The sequence below is a fragment of the Hyperoodon ampullatus genome (genome assembly GCF_949752795.1).
Source record: "Hyperoodon ampullatus genome assembly, chromosome: 1".
Classification (NCBI taxonomy): domain Eukaryota; kingdom Metazoa; phylum Chordata; class Mammalia; order Artiodactyla; family Ziphiidae; genus Hyperoodon; species Hyperoodon ampullatus.
In genome coordinates, this window is record NC_136914.1 from 224,924,341 (window position 1) to 224,942,075 (window position 17,735).

At 47.1% G+C, this 17,735-nt stretch overlaps 1 protein-coding gene across 11 annotated transcripts in view; it reads left to right on the top strand.

The window, feature by feature from the left end:
• Positions 1-17,735, top strand: part of DOCK1 (dedicator of cytokinesis 1) — a gene marked incomplete at both ends in the record, with an annotated part of 536,109 nt that overhangs the window by 488,737 nt on the left and 29,637 nt on the right. For all 11 annotated transcript variants that reach the window (XM_079700789.1, XM_079700792.1, XM_079700795.1 and 8 more), the window contains 5 exons: positions 8,227-8,368; positions 8,503-8,581; positions 10,366-10,450; positions 13,513-13,599; positions 16,728-16,904. In XM_079700789.1, the coding sequence (XP_079556915.1) occupies positions 8,227-8,368; positions 8,503-8,581; positions 10,366-10,450; positions 13,513-13,599; positions 16,728-16,904 (570 nt within the window). The remainder of the gene's footprint in view (positions 1-8,226; positions 8,369-8,502; positions 8,582-10,365; positions 10,451-13,512; positions 13,600-16,727; positions 16,905-17,735) is intronic.

A 17,735-nucleotide genomic window follows, 5' to 3' on the forward strand; every position in this document is an offset into this window, starting at 1 on the left:
CCCTTCACACTGGCACCAGCAGGAAGGACTTACTTGGTGAGGACCTGTCATTCTGTATAAGAACGTCAGCAAGTGGCCCTCGCAGGGCTGACCAGCTCCAGAAGGTGACCTGTTAGTTGATACGCTCACGCAGGGTCCTGGCTGGGTGCCTGGGGCACGTGGCCTGTCCCTGCTGGTCAGTCTCTTCTTAACACTGTCACCTTCATCGTGCAACTGTGGCGTCTAAGATAGTGGTTAGGGAGGATTTTGAAATTAACTTTAAGTAAAAAACCAGTCCAAAGGGGATAATGAGCCTGGAGTTGAAGTCACCTAATGTTGCTCAAGGCTTTAATTAATGTATGTGAATCTGTACATATGCCTCCATGTGTGTGTGTCTCTAAGAAAGACTGAGAGGGAGGGACAGGCCCTAAATCACAGCTGACCTGTGCTGTGCTGGGTGTAGAGTGTGTGTGTGGCCCTCCTTGGACAGCGCCGTAATTTAAGGCCACTACGGCTCTGTCCTGGCGTCCTGAGCTGGCAGCAGGGCGGGCTGAGCTTTTTGCAGCCCCCAAGCCAGCTGATGCCAGGGTTGTCCTGGGAGGTCACATGAGATCCGTGCTCCAGGGACCGTGCTGGGTCACCTGCCCATCACAAGGGCAAAATGCAGAGTACGAATTACGACTTTAACGGGCTGGATTAATATGGAACTGACTTGCCCCCCACCCCCGAATAATTCTGTGGGGCTATAGCAATACATTCATTACGCTTCACGGATTACCTGTCAGGGCTCCATCTGACAATGACATGAGCAGTTACAAAAAAGTGGGTGGGATGTTTGTCTACTTCATTCAGTGCTGAGAGCACAGCCTCTGAGAACTGACTCGCTGTCCCCTCTGCTTTGTTTTGCTTTAAGAATTGATCGCACTGGGGTTTTTTGCATTTATATGAATATTTATGATTCTTACAAGGAATAGATATCTTTGACTATATGTACGTTTCCCTCCTGTTTTCAGGCTTAAATGGACCACTTCAAAATGCAAAGTAATTGACATTTCTAGAAAATGTTATTAGTGTGTTCATCTATAACTCACTAGTGTTTTTCTATTAAAGCCTTTATATACATTTTTATTATTATGTCTTCCTTCTAGTGTAAAGCATAATAAATGCATGCTAGCTTCGTAGTAGCCTGTTATACATTAAATCACCCTGAATTTCTGAAATGTTTGGCTTTTTATAGCCCTGAAAGGTGCCTGTACTGTGTATTTATATTTCTGATTAAGACGACATATTACTTTGGTTTCTGCTTCAGATTATTTTTTAAAGAAAGAGCACATTTTTCTCTGTAATGGGTACTTTAAGACATACCTAAGCACAAAGTGAAAAAAACATTTTAAATTCTTCCTTCTTCAGTGATTTACAAGAACTCAGAATAACTTTGGTCTAGGGAAGGGGATAAATGGAATGCCACAGGGGCTCTGTTTTTGTGAAAGTTCATTAATTAGACAGATTTTAATTTGGCTTTGAGCTGAGGCTCTAGGATGCATGTTTGTGTACCTTCTCTTCCCTTCCTCCTCCTCCTCCTCCTCCCCTCTCTCATCCTTCCCCTGCCCCCTCCCTTCCCACTTCCCCTTCTCCCACCCCCCTCCCCCTCTTGCACTCTGGCATCCGTCCAGGGTCAGGGCAGATAACAGGGCCGCCCCTAACTCATGACCGGCTGGCTTGGTCCCTGATGAAACAGCAACCAAGTCCAAGGAGGAGAAGCACGAGCCCCCAGCCTCCTGTTCCTCGGGTTCTGTGGGTTCTGCTCATTGCAACAAGGAAAACCTTGTGGGAGTTTTCATTGATGTTGAGACAGCCCTAAGATGGGGCAAGAAGATGGGTGGGGGGAGGTGGAGGGCTTCGAGAACCAGCTGCAGCATCACACTACCCACTGACACCTTTCTGTGATCCAGTTGCCACTCAGAACACACTTGTTGAATCTCTGAAGGTATGGAGACCAGTGCCATCTTGGCATCAGAACGTTCCTGACACACATATTTACGGAGTGACCGTGTCACGAGACAGGTCTCAACGAGACAGCCTGAGTAGAGAGGAATGCTTACCTACGTATCACCCTCCCTCGAGGTCGCCCAGCCCAGCCACCCAAAACACCCCCCAGCTGCACTCTCCACACTTTGTGGAGGTGACAGAAGTGGCACCTGAGAGGGACAGACTCCAGCCTTTAGGAGGAACACTCTGTACGCTCTACCCTGTCATCCGTGGATGGCTCGTTGTTCACAGGGCAACTGCAAACGTTCCAGGAGGGGAGTCCAGCCACCACCTCCACCCTCTCAGCACCAGGGGAGGCCCAGAGCCTTGGGTCCCTCTGCTTCAGTCTGGACCCTCTTCCCTCTGGATCTGCTCACCTCTTGGCTGTGACCTGTAGGAGCCAGCTTGCAAAGTCGTGCTCAGGCTCTGAGGCCCCACCTTCATCTCAGGCTCTCTTGAATTCTTTTTCTTTTTTTTTGAATTTTATTTTATTTTTTTTTTATACAGCAGGTTCTTATTAGTTATCCATTTTATACATATTAGTGTATATATGTCAATCCCAATCTCCCTACTCATCCCACCACCACCACCTCCGCCACTTTTCCCCCTTGGTGTCCATACGTTTGTTCTCTACATCTGTATCTCACTTTCTGCCCTGCAAACCGGTTCATCTGTACCATTTTTCTAGGTTCCACATACATGCATTAATATACGATATTTGTTTTTCTCTTTCTGACTTACTTCACTCTGTATGACAGTCTCTAGATCCATCCACATCTCTAAAAATGACCCAATTTCGTTCCTTTTTATGGCTGAGTAATATTCCATTGTATATATGTACCACATCTTCTTTATCCATTCATCTGTCGATGGGCATTTAGGTTGCTTCCATGACCTGCCTATTGTAAATAGTGCTGCACGAACATTGGGGTGCATGTGTCTTTTTGAATTATGGTTTTCTCTGGGTATATGCCCAGTAGTGGGATTGCTGGGTCAAATGGTAGTTCTATTTTTAGTTTTTTAAGGAACCTCCATACTGTTCTCCATAGTGGCTGTATCAATTTACATTCCCACCAACAGTGAAAGAGGGTTCCCTTTTCTCCACACCCTCTCCAGCATTTGTTGTTTGTAGATTTTCTGATAATGCCCATTCTAACTAGTGTGAGGTGATACCTCATTGTAGTTTGGATTTGCATTTCTCTAATAATTAGTGATGTTGAGCAGCTTTTCATGTGCTTCTTGGCCATCTCTATGTCTTCTTTGGAAAAACGTCTATTTAGTTCTTCTGCCCATTTTTGGATTGGGTTGTTTGTTTTCTTTAATATTGAGCTGCATGAGCTGTTTATATATTTTGGAGATTAATCCTTTGTCCATTGATTCATTTGCAAATACTTTCTCCCATTCTGAGGGTTGTCTTTTCGTCTTGTTTATGGTTTCCTTTGCTGTGCAAAAGCATTGAAGTTTCCTTAGGTCCCATTTGTTTATTTTTGTTTTTATATCCATTACTCTAGGAGGTGGATCAAAAAAGGTCTTTTTTTTTTTTTTTTGCGGTACGCGGGCCTCTCACTGTTGTGGCGTGTCCCATTGTGGAGCACAGGCTCCAGATGCGCAGGCTCAGCAGCCATGGCTCATGGGCCCAGCCGCTCCGTGGCATGTGGGATCTTCCCGGACCGGGGCACGAACCCGTGTCCCCTGCATCGGCAGGCGGACTCTCAACCACTGCGCCACCAGAGAAGCCTGATCAAAAAAGGTCTTGCTGTGATTTATGTCAAAGAGTGTTCTTCCTATGTTTTCCTCTAAGAGTTTTATAGTGTCCGGTCTTACATTTAGGTCTCTAATTCATTTTGAGTTTATTTTTGTGTATGCTGTTAGGGAGTGTTCTAATTTCATTCTTTTACATGTAGCTGTCCAGTTTTCCCAGCACCACTTATTGAAGAGACTGTCTTTTCTCCACTGTATATCCTTCCCTCCTTTGTCATAGATTAGTTGACCATAGGTGCGTGGGTTTATCTCTGGGCTTTCTATCTTGTTCCATTGATCTATATTTCTGTTTTTGTGCCAGCACCATACTGTCTTGATTACTGTAGCTTTGTAGTATAGTCTGAAGTCAGGGAGTTTGATTCCTCCAGCTCCGCTTTTTTCCCTCAAGACTGCCTTGACTATTCTGGGTCCTTTGTGTCTCCATACAAATTTTAAGATTTTTTGTTCTAGTTCTGTAAAAAATGCCATTGGTCATTTGATAAGGGTTGCATTGGATCTGTAGGTTGCTTTGGGTAGTATAGTCATTTTCACAATATTGATACTTCCAATCCAAGAACATGGTATATTTCTCCATCTGTTGGTATCATCTTTAATTTCTTTCATCAGTGTCTTATAGTTTTCTGCATACGGGTCTTTAGTCTCCCTAGGTAGGTTTATTCCTAGGTATGTTATTCTTTTTGTTGCACTGGTAAATGGGAGTGTTTCCTTAATTTCTCTTTCAGATTTTTCATCATTAGTTTATAGGAATGCAAGAGATTTCTATGCATTAATTTTGTATCCTGCAACTTTACCAAATTCATTGATTAGCTCTAGTAGTTTTCTGATGGCATCTTTAGGATTCTCTATGTATAGTATCATGTCATCTGCAAACAGTGACAGTTTTACTTCTTCTTTTCCTATTTGGATTCCTTTTATTTCTTTTTCTTCTCTGATTGCTGTGGCTAGGACTTCCAAAACTATGTTGAATAATAGTGGTGAGAGTGGACATCCTTGTCTTGTTCCTGATCTTACAGGAAATGCTTTCAGTTTTTCACCATTGAGAATGATATTTGCTGTGGGTTTGTCGTATATGGCCTTTATTATGTTGAGGTAGGTTCCCTCTATGCCCACTTTCTGTAGCGTTTTTATTGTAAATGGGTGTTGAATTTTGTCAAAACTTTTTCTGCATCTGTTGACATGATCATATGATTTTTATTCTTCAGTTTGTTAATATGGCGTATCACAATGATTGATTTGCATATATTGAAGAATCCTTGCATCCCTGGGATAAATCCCATTTGATCATGGTGTGTGATCCTTTTAATGTGTTGTTGGATTCTGTTTGCTAGCATTTTGTTGAGGATTCTTGCATCTATATTCATCAGTAATACTGGTCTGTAATTTTCTTTTTTTGTAGTATCTTTGTCTGGTTTTGGTGTCAGGATGATAGTGGCCTCATAGAATGAGTTTGGGGGTGTTCCTTCCTCTGCAATTTTTTGGAAGAGTTTGAGAAGGATGCGTGTTAGCTCTTCTCTAAATGTTTGATAGAATTCACCTGTGAAGCCATCTGGTCCTGGACTTTTGTTTGTTGGAAGATGTTTAATCACCGTTTCAATTTCATTATTTGTGATTGGTCTGTTCATATTTTCTGTTTCTTCCTGGTTCAGTCTTGGAAGGTTATACCTTTCTAATAATGTGTCCATTTCTTCCAGGTTGTCCATTTTATTGGCATAGAGTTGCTTGTAGTAGTGTCTTAGGATGCTTTGTATTTCTGCAGTGTCTGTTGTAACTTCTCCTTTTTCATTTCTAATTTTATTTATTTGAGTCCTCTCCCTCTTTTTCTTGGTGAGTCTGGCTAATTTTTATCAATTTTGTTTATCTTCTCAAAGAACCAACTTTTAGTTTTATTGATCTTTGCTATTGTTTTCTTTGTTTCTATTTCATTTATTTGTGCTCTGATCTTTATGATTTCTTTCCTTCTGCTAACTTTGGGTTTTGTTTGTTCTTCTTTCTCTGGTTCCTTTAGGTGTAAGGTTAGATTGTTTATTTGAGATTTTTCTTGTTTCTTGAGGTAGGCTTGTATAGCTATAAACTTTCCTCTTAGCACTGCTTTTGCTGCATCCCATAGGTTTTGGATCGTTGTGTTTTCATTGTCATTTGTCTCTACGTAGTTTTTGATTTTCTCTTTGATTTCTTCAGTGATCTCTTGGTTATTTAGTAACATCTTGTTTAGCCTCCAGGTGTTTGTGTTTTTTACGTTTTTTCCCTGTAATTAATTGATTTCTAATCTCATAGCGCTGTGGTCAGAAAAGATGCTTGATATGATTTCAATTTTCTTAAATTTACCAAGGCTTGATTTGTGACCCAGGATGTGATCTATCCTGGAGAATGTTCCATGCACACCAGAGAAGAAAGTGTAATCTGCTGTTTTTGGATGGAATGTCTTATAAATATCAATTAAATCTATCTGGTCTATTGTGTCATTTAAAGCTTGTGTTTCTTTATTAATTTTCTGTTTGGATGATCTGTCCACTGGTGTAAGTGAGGTGTTAAATTCCGCCACTATTGTTGTGTTACTGTTGATTTCCTCTTTTATAGCTGTTAGCACTTGCCTTATATATTGAGGTGCTCCTATGTTCGGCACATATATATTTATAATTGTTATATCTTCTTCTTGGATTGATCCCTTGATCATTATGTAGTGTCCTTCCTTGTCTCTTGTAACATTCTTTATTTTAAAGTCTATTTTATCTGATATGAGTATTGCTACTCCAGCTTTCTTTTGATTTCCATTTGCATGGAATATCTTTCTCCATCCCCTCACTCTCAGTCTGTATGTGTCCCTAGGTCTGAAGTGGGTCTCTTGTAGACAGCATATATATGGGTCTTGTTTTTTTATCCATTCAACAAGCCTGTGTCTTTTGGTTGGAGCATTTAATCCGTTCATGTTTAAGGTAATTATCAATATGTATGTTCCTGTTACCATTTTCTTAATTGTTTTGCATTTGTTTTTGTAGGTCCTTTTCTTCTCTTGTGTTTCCCACTTAGAGAACTTCCTTAAGCATTTGTTGTAGAGCTGGTTTAGTGGTGCTGAATTCTCTTAGCTTTTGCTTGTCTGTAAAGCTTTTGATTTCTCCATCGAATCTGAAGGAGATCCTTGCCAGGTAGAGTAATATTGGTTGCAGGTTCTTCCCTTTCATCACTTTAAGTATATCGTGCCACTCCCTTCTGGCTTGTAGAGTTTCTGCTGAGAAATCAGCTGTTAACCTTATGGGAGTTTCCTTGTATGTTATTTGTCGTTTTTCCCTTGCTGCTTTCAATAATTTTTCTTTGTCTTTAATTTTTGCCAGTTTGATTACTGTGTGTCTCGGCATGTTTCTCCTTGGATTTATCCTGTATGGGACTCTCTGCACTTCCTGGACTTGGATGGCTATTTCCTTTCCCATGTTAGGGAAGTTTTCAACTATTATCTCTTCAGATATTTTCTCGGGTCCTTTCTCTCTCTCTTCTCCTTCTGGGACCCCTATAATGCAAATGTTGTTGCGTTTAATGTCCCAGAGGTCTCTTAGGGTGTCTTCATTTCTTTTCATTCTTTTTTCTTTATTCTTTTCTGCAGCAGTGAATTCCACCACTCTGTCTTCCAGGTCACTTATCCGTTCTTCTGCCTCATTTATTCTGCTGTTGATTCCTTCTAGTGTATTTTTCATTTCAGTTATTGTATAGTTCATCTCATTTGTAATTCTTCTAGGTCTTTATTAAACATTTCTTGCATCTTCTCAATCTTTGCCTCCATTCTTTTTCCGAGGTCCTGGATCATCTTCACTATCATTAATCTGAATTCTTTTTCTGGAAGGTTGCCTATCTCCACGTCATTTAGTTGTTTTTCTGGGGTTTTATCTTGTTCCTTCGTCTGGTACATAGCCCTCTGCCTTTTCATCTTGTCTGTCTTTCTGTGAATGTGGTTTTTGTTCCACAGACTGCAGGATGGTAGTTCTTCTTGCTTCTGCTGTCTGCCCTCTGGTGGATGAGGCTATCTCTCCCTTGAATTCTTTCTGGCAGGATGGAAACTACTTAATTAGGGCCTACCTGGGGTGCGGGGGGAGATGATATGGACACCATTCTCCTCCACTTGCCTTGGTGCCTTTACCCTGTCTGACCATTTCATGCCCACTAGTGTGTGGGGTTCAGTCATTCACTTGGTTTCTCATGGTTTTGTAAATTGATTGCTACTGTTAAGACTGAAATGTACTACCAGACTTCAGTAACATCATCTTTAGTGCTTCTTAAACAGTATTAACTTACCTGGCTTCTGTTCCTGTGTTCTTGATTAGTAAGATCACCACAATTACAAGCTGTTCTTCAATTCAGTGACATTTTAAAAAAAACTGTCAAGCCCATTTTGAAGACCAGTGCCTTTATGTGTGAACTTTTCCTGGCCCTTCCCCTGGGGTGTTATTTAATGAATGTCACTGTTTCCAGGGGAAAGTTTTCATTTACCGAGGGAAGGAGTATGAACGCCGGGAAGATTTTGAAGCTCGGCTATTAACTCAGTTTCCAAATGCTGAGAAAATGAAGACAACATCTCCACCAGGCGACGATATTAAAAACTCTGCTGGCCAATGTATCCTTTCAGACAACCATGTCGGATATAAAATGATGGCGATGTCGTTTGTTTGGATGGTTGGGTGTACGTGGGACCTTGCTCCTGGCTAATGACCTCGCTGCCTTACGCTCCTTAACCCCCTTGACCTTCAGATATTCAGTGCTTTACAGTAAAGCCCAAACTCGATTTGCCCCCTAAATTTCACAGGCCTGTGTCGGAGCAGATTGTAAGGTAACATCTTCCTTACCCAACATGAGGGTGGTGAGAGGCATACACGGATCGCTTCTTCATAATTTCACATCTCAGAGGGTGGATGTCAGCCTTTGATTAACTTTTCAGATGCTCTTTCTGTTTTACTTCGAAAAGCAAGGGAAGTTAGTCATGTTCAGCATCAAAGAAGGGGGAAGGAAGATGTGAACACATGTGGCCGGGAGGGCGCAAGGCTGTTCCTTATACCTGAGATTGGGAGACAGGGAAAGTCAGGGGGAGAAAGGAATACTCTGGGCTCCTTTTGAGCCACCAGGTGAGAGACCCCCTGTAGGCTTTTTCTCCAGGGCTCAGGCCCTGCCCCACACCCCACAGATCTGAGTCTGTGTGCCTGTGGTGTGGCCTGAGCATTTGGATCCCAGAAGGCAGGAATAGGGATTCAGACATGTGCTCGTGATGGAGAACCAGGTGGGGAGTGAGAAGAAGCCTTCACCCCTACAACAGGGTGATTACATAATATGGGATTTGGAGGTGGAATTGGGGGGTTTTTTGGGGGGTTTTTTGGGGGGGTTTTTTGCGGTACGCGGGCCTCTCACTGTTGTGGCCTCTCCTGTTGCGGAGCACAGGCTCCGGACGCACAGGCTCAGCGGCCATGGCTCACGGGCCCAGCTGCTCTGCGGCATGTGGGATCCTCCTGGACCGGGGCATGAACCCGTGTCCCCTGCATCAGCAGGTGGACTCTCAACCACTGCACCACCAGGGAAGCCCCTGGAGGTGGATTTTAAAACTCACAGGCCAACTGTCCAAATTTGAGTGAGATTTTCTGCATCTACATTGAATTGCCCCTGACTTAGCAGTGGTGTAGAAACACCTACACTATATGTCTCTTTGATATGAAGAATTTTCTTTTCTGTTTGATCCATGTACTGGTGAAAAACAATTAACCTCTTTGATGGCCTAATAATGCTCAGGATCTGCTTATTTTATATCCTGAAGTTTGGTGGATTGGGTTCTTCTACAAAATTCACTACCATTTCTTTAACCTTTCATCAGCAAACATGGAAAATAAACCAGGACTTGGTTTATTGATGGATGATGCCTTTCATAAGGCTTAGACTTTAAGTTTTGAAACATTTTTTTCTCAGAGAGACATGAAACACTAGTGAACTGTAGTGTACGCTCAGATATTTCCCTTTGATGTGGGGTGCCCACCTGCGTTTCAGCGCAGCGGGGTGAGTGAGCCTCCCAGCCTGCCTCTGGGTTGTGCGTGAAACCCACCCCCTCCCCAGGGGAGGAAGGTACAGTCTGCATCTTATGTATGCCACCGTTGGTGGTTGCCAAATCTGCCTTTTGTAGATCTGAAATTAAAGTATACAAGACCTTTTAAAAAAATAAGACATATTTTTAAATTTTTAATAACTTATTAGATTAAATTATTTAATAAGTTAATTGTTGAATTATGAATTCAAATTTTAAATAATAAACGCATAAATGGAGAATGAAGGCCTTTTCCCCCTCTCCTTTGCTTCACCTTTTCTGTTTTTGCCGGTTTCACCCTTACTCAGCATCTCTTCTCCCTTGAGCATTGTCAGGGACAGAGAAGAGGCAAAAATTCAAGGTAATTTTTCCACCTGCCAACGTCTCTCTTCTGAGGCTGGTGGGGAAAGAAAGCCCAGCTGTCGCTCCAGGTCAAGGCTGGAGATGTTTTAAGGGATGCAGTGACCTATAGGGAGACCGGATCCCATGTCTAAAAGCAAATCGGCTGCTTTTCTGGTTAAATGTCTAATGATTTCTCTATCTCTGTACAGTTTTTACAGAGTAAACGAGGTCCAGCGATTTGAATATTCTCGTCCGATCCGCAAGGGAGAGAAAAACCCAGACAACGAATTTGCGGTAAAAAAAAAACCACCCCCAAACTCTTGCTACGACTAACAAAACTGCGCATGGAAAAATGCGTTCTCGAAGGCTCCCGCAGTGCAGGATTGAATGCCTTTGTGTGTTATGTGCAGAGATCCTAGCATATTACCCATTCAAATTTAGTGAAATGACGACCATTTCACACATAGTATCACTAAGGTGCTTGTGATACTGTAAGAAGGTAACTAGTGCTTTGGAGTGTTTCCGTGCTCGGAGCACACTTGCTTGCCTCCTGCGTGTATCTGAGTCTTCCTCTGTGCCCTGGGTCCTGGAGCAGGTGCTGGTGTCTCAGTTATAAATAAGCTCCCGGAGGTGCCGACTGCTTACATGGCTCTCTGCAGGGGACAAGCAGTCAGGAGGTGAGTTGGGCTCACTATCCAGTGCCCGCACCTGAACTTCACCGTGGCACAATACGCCGGAATAGGGTCCCCGCGGGCACAGCTGAATACCAGGCCTCCTTGTATGTTGAGCAGCATCCCGGACCACTACCCACTAGGTGCTAGCTAGAGCCTCCCCGGTTGTGACAGTGAATCACAAGTGTTTCCACGCATTGCTAAAAACATCTGTGCCTTGTTGAAGACACTGCATTAGAGTCATAGAAATGTTAACACGGATTCTTGCAACCTTTTAAAAAATATACATACAGCTGCTTTAATGGATTCCATTTTGGAAAGGCATGAAAGAAGGCATAGCTTTTTAATTTTTTAATTAATGAATTAATTTTTATTTTTGAAGTAGAAAAGAATAGCTTTATTGCTTTACCAGGCAAAGGGGGCCACAAGGGGCTAATGCCCTCAAAACTGTATGTTGAAAGCATAGTTTTATTTATTTATTTATTTTTAATGTTACCGTTTCTCTCTCCTCCTGCCCTGAAAAACCTCTTCTGGAAATCCCTAGATAGGCCCCTATTTCAAGGTGGCATTAGCCCCAAGGACCCCTGGCGGGGACCTTGTCTGCCGGTATCTGGGGGTGCAGGGGGTCAAAGTTGAACTAGCCCCATGCTGCTGACCCAAAGGGAAGCTCAGAGCACTTTCAGCAAAGTTGCCTTCCACCCACCCTCCCTTCGAAGCCCTGTTTCCTATAATCTTTTGATCCCCAGGGTGACGCGTGTGGGTCTCCAGGCACAGCCCCTGAAAGGCCCCTCCCTTCCCTTCCCGAGCCCAGTTTCCCGTGTGTCAACTAGGATCTTGGAGTCGGGAAATTCTAAGGCTGTCCCCAGTTTCATCCCTGGCTCTTTCAAAACCAAAACGCTATTTCTCGGTTAGTGTGGCATCCTGAACCTGTTGGGTGACTCGTGTCACTGTGGCACCGTCTGCAGTGGTGAGAGAGGCAAGACCCCACCTAGACACCCACACCGGGGCTGGGCTTTCTGAGCCGTCTCTGTTCTGGTCATCACAGCAATAGCTCTGTCATTTCTGTAGCATCCTGGCTGCAGGATGTATGGGCGGTTCTTGAATTTCCCTCAGGCCTCTCACGTCTCGCGGCGACATACGTTCTTATCCTGTGAAGGAAGAGACACAAGGAGGTCGAGCAAATTGCCGACGGTTGCGCAGCCATTCGAGGCAGAGCGAAGAATAACCTCGGCTCCTGAACTCCGGAGCTGCGCTAAACCTTAGAGGCGGGGCTGTTTCTAAATGGCCCAGAAATCCCCTAATGGTCCCGTTAGGTTCTCACACACAGATGAGGCTTTCAGAAGCCACGGGATTTAGTCCTTCACATGCTTGACAAAGCCCCAGGCTTTCAGATCAGCGCAGGGGTTTTGGTGGTAATGGGAGGCCGGGCTGGGGCCTGCTGCAGGGAGCCTGGCTCCCAGGGCCTGGGTGCTGGCAAAGCTGCCCTGCCAGGCCAGCCCGGGAGCTCAGAGCAGCTTGGTGCCTCCAAACCTGGCCACGCATGAAGTCCTGAAACCCAGAGCCAGCAAGGAGGAGGGATCCAGAGACAGGGTCAACGTGGAACCCGAAGCCCCCCCCCACCGGGGATGCTGGGGTTAGTGGGGTGCAGTGCAGCCTGCTGTTTCCAGGCCGGTGCCTGAGCCAGCAGCCCCTGGGGGCGGCAGGAGCCTTGGCTGTGTCCCTGGGGCCTCGGCCAGGTCCTTCCCCTCTCGCAGCCTGGAATCTGAGGTTTGGAGAAAATGCTTTCTAAATGCCAGCCGGTTTTCTGGAAATGTTGACAATCCATTATGCCATCTTTTTATATCTGGATCACTATGGACAGACTCAGACTGCTCAGTGATCCTCTGTTACTGGGAGGTGTACCAGGCAAAGGCTGCTACCAGCTAGACATCCCGCAGTAGGAGGTGGGATGAAAGGTTACGGTTCACCCCTGCAGCGGAGTTCTGTGCAACCATTAAAGAGGGGTGGAGTTACATTTATTGGCTTTCAACAACTTCCCGCAACATGTACTATACCAATTTAGGAAGAATACATTTTCATTGAAAATACACATATACACACTTGTTAATGCTTAGTAAGAAGCCTTGAACCCCAGATAGTAAAAGGTTAGGTTGCCATCTTTAGGTACTGAGTGATTTTTCTGCCTTCTATTTCCATCTCTTCATTTTCTGATGTAAATATATATGTTACGCCAAAAAAAGAAAAAAATTCATCATTAAAATCCTGACTGATTTTATTAGAATGTTGAGAGGTCACTTTTATGAAGCCCAGTCTTCCTCAATGGATTTGCATCTTCCAAGTTTCTTTTGAACACTAAGTAAGGCTAACGTAAAGCTCATTGGAGCCTTTCCAAGAATCTGTTTGCTCAGAGGGAACCTCCCTCGTGTGGATGTATATAATTCTCGCCTTCTATTGTATTTTCTTGGCCAAATGCCAGGGAGACGGGCACCGTTGGCCGGGGAACAGGGGGCCGTGGTGTCCTGTGTAACAGTCTGGCAGTTCAGCAGAGCATGGCCTGTGAGGTGTTCCCTGGGCGGCTGGTGACCTTGCCTCCCAGACCCTTGCCAATCCCCGTGAGGACAGAAGCTGTCATCTACCTGCAGCATCCTTCTCCTAACAAGTGTCCTGTGTGTGTTCCCTTTGCAGAATATGTGGATCGAAAGGACCATATACACAACTGCGTATAAATTGCCTGGCATTTTAAGGTGGTTTGAGGTCAAATCTGTTTTCATGGTAAGCACACCCCACAGGAGTAACGAACTGCCTGTCACCCCCTCTTCTACCGTCTGGCACGGCCTCTTCCCCGGGCGTGTCATCTGGTCACTGTGGCCGACAGGCATGCTTCAGTCTCCCCACATCAGGCTTAACCCAGAATCACTGTCCCCGTCCACGAATACTGCGGTGGAAATGCCGTGTAATCACAACCTCCTCTAGCGTAGAAAGGAACCAGAGCTAAGATTTCATTTCTTCTTACAAAATATTTAAATCTCGTCTTCACTGTGCTGTTTTGACAGTTCTTTCTGTTACCGAAATGAAAAGTTTGACAAATTCCAATTTACATACGCTTTGGAAGATCTTTCTTCCTGATGGTTTTATTGCCATTTACATGACAAACAACTTGATTAATAGTACTTGCTCGTTTTCAAGTAAAAATAGCTTGAGAATATACCCCTCACCCGCACTTTTTAAAGAAATAATGACCCGCATCTCATTAGCTAAACTTTGCCTTGGTGATGAGCGATCGGACAGTTCCCGTCACAGGAACCAGAGCTGGGCAGAAGGTTCTTACTGAATGTATAGCAGCAGCAGCGTGACAATTGCCGGTATAACAAGGTCTGGTTGGAGTATGTGTGCTCTGTCATGTGTCTCGATGCCTTTGGTGTTCACCTGGCAGGATCCTAACCAGAGGGGTGGTACCCACTGTTCAGTTTACCACGAGGCCCCTTGGAAACTCCTGCTTCTGCCCTAGGACGTGGCTGGCGCCTGTCTCCCCAGCCTTGTTTCCACTCCTGACCTTCGTCCACGCCAGTTGAGCTCTGGCTGACCTCTCCCTGACCTCTAAGCTCAGTTGACCTCTCCCTGAGCATGCCTGTGGTCAGCTGCATCCCATCCCCATCTCCAGCGCCCCCTCCTCCTGCTCTGAAGCCCTAGGGCTCTGTGCCCCCCTCCCCACCCCGGGAGGGCGCCTCTACTTCCTGTGTCCCCAGAGACCCCACTCTGTCCCCCCCTAGCACCCAGGCAGGCCCTGACCTCTGGAAGGCTCAGGAGGCGTGGCAGGTGGCAGAAATGCAAGCCTTCGCTGGCACCATTTGGAGCTGGTGACGTACATGCGGGAGACCACAGGACAGGAGACCCTTCTGTAAACAGGCACCACTCCTATCCTCCTAATGCGCCTCTTCCCATAAGCCCTTTGTAATCGGGGATTCCGTGAGCCAGCCCGGATGCGCGAGGATGCGTGAGGATGGTGCTTAACAGCTCGAGGTGGCGAGGGCGGAGACCTGATTTTCTGTAAGGATGTGGCTCTGCCACGGGCTATGCTTGCCCTTTTTTTTTTTTTTTTTTTTTTTTTGCGGTATGCGGGCCTCTCACTTTTGCGGCCTCTCCCGCTGCGGAGCACAGGCTTCAGACGCACAGACCCAACGGCCATGGCTCACGGGCCCAGCCACTCCACGGCATGTGGGATCCTCCCAGACCGGGGCACGAACCCGCATCCCCTGCATCGGCAGGCGGACTCCCAACCGCTGCGCCACCAGGGAAGCCCTATGCTTGCCCTTTTTAATGAACGAAGAAAGCTGGAGGCTGAATAATCCCAGGATGGCAGGACTGTAATAATCCTGCGGTCCACACCCCTGACCCCGCCATCTCTGGAACAGACCAGCACGGGATACTGCGAGGGCAGCAGCTGACCCGCTTGGTTTGATAAAGCTAGGACACGGCTCTTTCTTGCGGCAAACGGGATCAGCGACAGGGAGTTAGCCGTCAGTCAAAATGGAATTCTGCCCTGGAGAGTCCATTTGGCGAAGTTATATGTCTGGGATGGTGCATTCCAGGGTCTGATAAAGCCAGGTGTGGGGTGAACACAAAGGCCCTAGGGTACGTGTTGTTTGGGGTGCACGTGCAACCAGGGGGCACCCTCAGCGGCCAGCACACAGTCGGCCACCTCTTTGCGTGTTACCTCCTCTCCATCAGGTCACCTCTCCGGCAGGTGCTCGCCGGTGACGACTGAGGGTGTCGTTCTAGGATCTCACCGTTCTCTGAACGTCTCTGCACCTCCAACCCCCCCACTCTACCTCTCAGACAATCCCCAGGGGCTGTAGAAGGAGAAAACAGGCTGCTCTGCTTTGCCATTTGCTCAAGACACCCTAGGGTCCCCGGCACAGGTGGGGACCCGTCCCACTTCCGTTGGGGAAGGGAAGGATCAGATTATCGTGTGTTGTGGTCACCCTTGGACGTGGCTCCAGGGCCCAGCCTAGGGTCTGTTAGAGCCAGGCCTGGTGGGAAGGTGTTTTAAACGCGGACGCATCCTCCTGCCACCTGCGGGCTGAGCCAGAGAGGAGCGCGGGGCGGGGCCTCGCCGGGCCCTGCAGGGGCCCCCAGAGGAAGGAGGACCCTAGCGGTGTGGGCAGAGGTGCAGGAGCGGCGGCGAGGTGGGCCCGTGCTGGCTCGCCCTGCCTCCTGCTCTGAGGGTCCTGCGACCAGTGGCGGGTTTGCAAGGGAGGCCTGTGAGGTCCAGCTGAAGTGGTGACCACCGGGCAGGGGGAGCTCTTCCTTCCTAGGAGGGCGTGTGGCCTCCTGCGGAGGCCACGGCAGGACCCCTCTGGCCCTCCTCCGCCTCCCTAACCAAGCAAGTCCAGGGACAAAGCGCCCAGATCTCCTGCCTCAGGGACAGGGAGAGATTGCTCGAGATTCCTTAAGACAAGCAACGAACAAGGCCATAGTGAAAAGGCCTGCTTTGTGAGGCACGTAGACCGTGCTCAAGCGCCACTCAGGGCTGTGTTTTCCTGGCATGACCATACGTGTACGTATGCACACATGCGCGCACACACACACGCCTACACACATGCATGGGCACACACATTCCCCAGGACTAGGTGACCTCGCGTTGTGCCTTTGGAATTTGCATGTGGGGACAGGTCTATGGAAACACATAAAGATCCTAAAATGCCCAGCTTCTCTTGGCTGAGCGATGAGGGGCCTCACCCCAAGAAGCCACTGGGAAGAGAAGTGCATGGAGGGTAGGAAGCCTTCCCCACTCGGAAATGTGTGTCCTCTGACGAGGAGCCAGAGGCATCAGCAGAGGCCCTGGCAGGACGGGGACACGGCGGCTGGCCCGATGTCATCCCGTCCTCCCCCTTCCGCAGGTGGAGATCAGCCCCCTGGAGAACGCCATCGAGACCATGCAGCTGACGAACGACAAGATAAACAGCATGGTGCAGCAGCACCTGGACGACCCCAGCCTCCCCGTCAACCCCCTCTCCATGCTCCTGAACGGCATCGTGGACCCCGCCGTCATGGGAGGCTTTGCAAATTACGAAAAGGCAAGTGACACGCCAGCTTCCTCTTTCCAGCCCTGTCCTGGGACAGACTGTCTCCAAGCCTGGAAACCACCATGGTCTCACTGAGCGAGCTCCGCAGTGACCGAGCCCGGGCCGGGCCGCCCAGAGGCAGCCTCTGCAGCCTCCCGATGGTCAAAGCACCACCCCAGGCCCGGCCGGCCTGGGCATTGTCCCCTCATCTTCACCCCGCACCGGGCTGTGCTAACGGAGCTCTAGAGAGTGACCCTCGTGACTGTCCAGAGGCCTGGGATCATTAAAGGCCAAAAGATACAGTTTCAGTGAAAGACAAAAGACTTAGAATATTTAAAATGGATGGGAGGCTGGTGCAGTGGGGACAGCCAGCTGGTCTCCCTGGAAAATACCTCAGTGAGATCAGGCAGAAGCTGAAGATCATGGGATGTGCTCTAGACAAGGGGTCTGCGCTACAGCCGCTGCCTGATTTTGTAAATCAAGTTTGGGACGTGGCCACGGCCGTTCTCTTACTTGGTGCCTGTGGCTGTTTTCCTGATACAACAGTGGCAGAGTTGAGGCCCTTCACAGAAAAGGTTTGCTGCCCCCTGGTCTAGACAAAGTGAAAAGTGAAGCAGAAGGGGCTCTGCCTGAAAGTGGGCTGTGAGGTGAAGCTGCCCTGGACGGAGAGGTGATACTGTGTTCCAGCTGCCTTCAGCTGTAGGGCAGACCCAGGATGGGGGTCAGGGGCACGAGAGCAGCTGGGGAGCTACCTCCCAGCGAAGTGAGTGACCCGGGTCAGTGTGGCTTTGCTGGGCTCCATGGACGGGGCCGCCACAGTGAGTGAACAAAGGCCATTTGTTG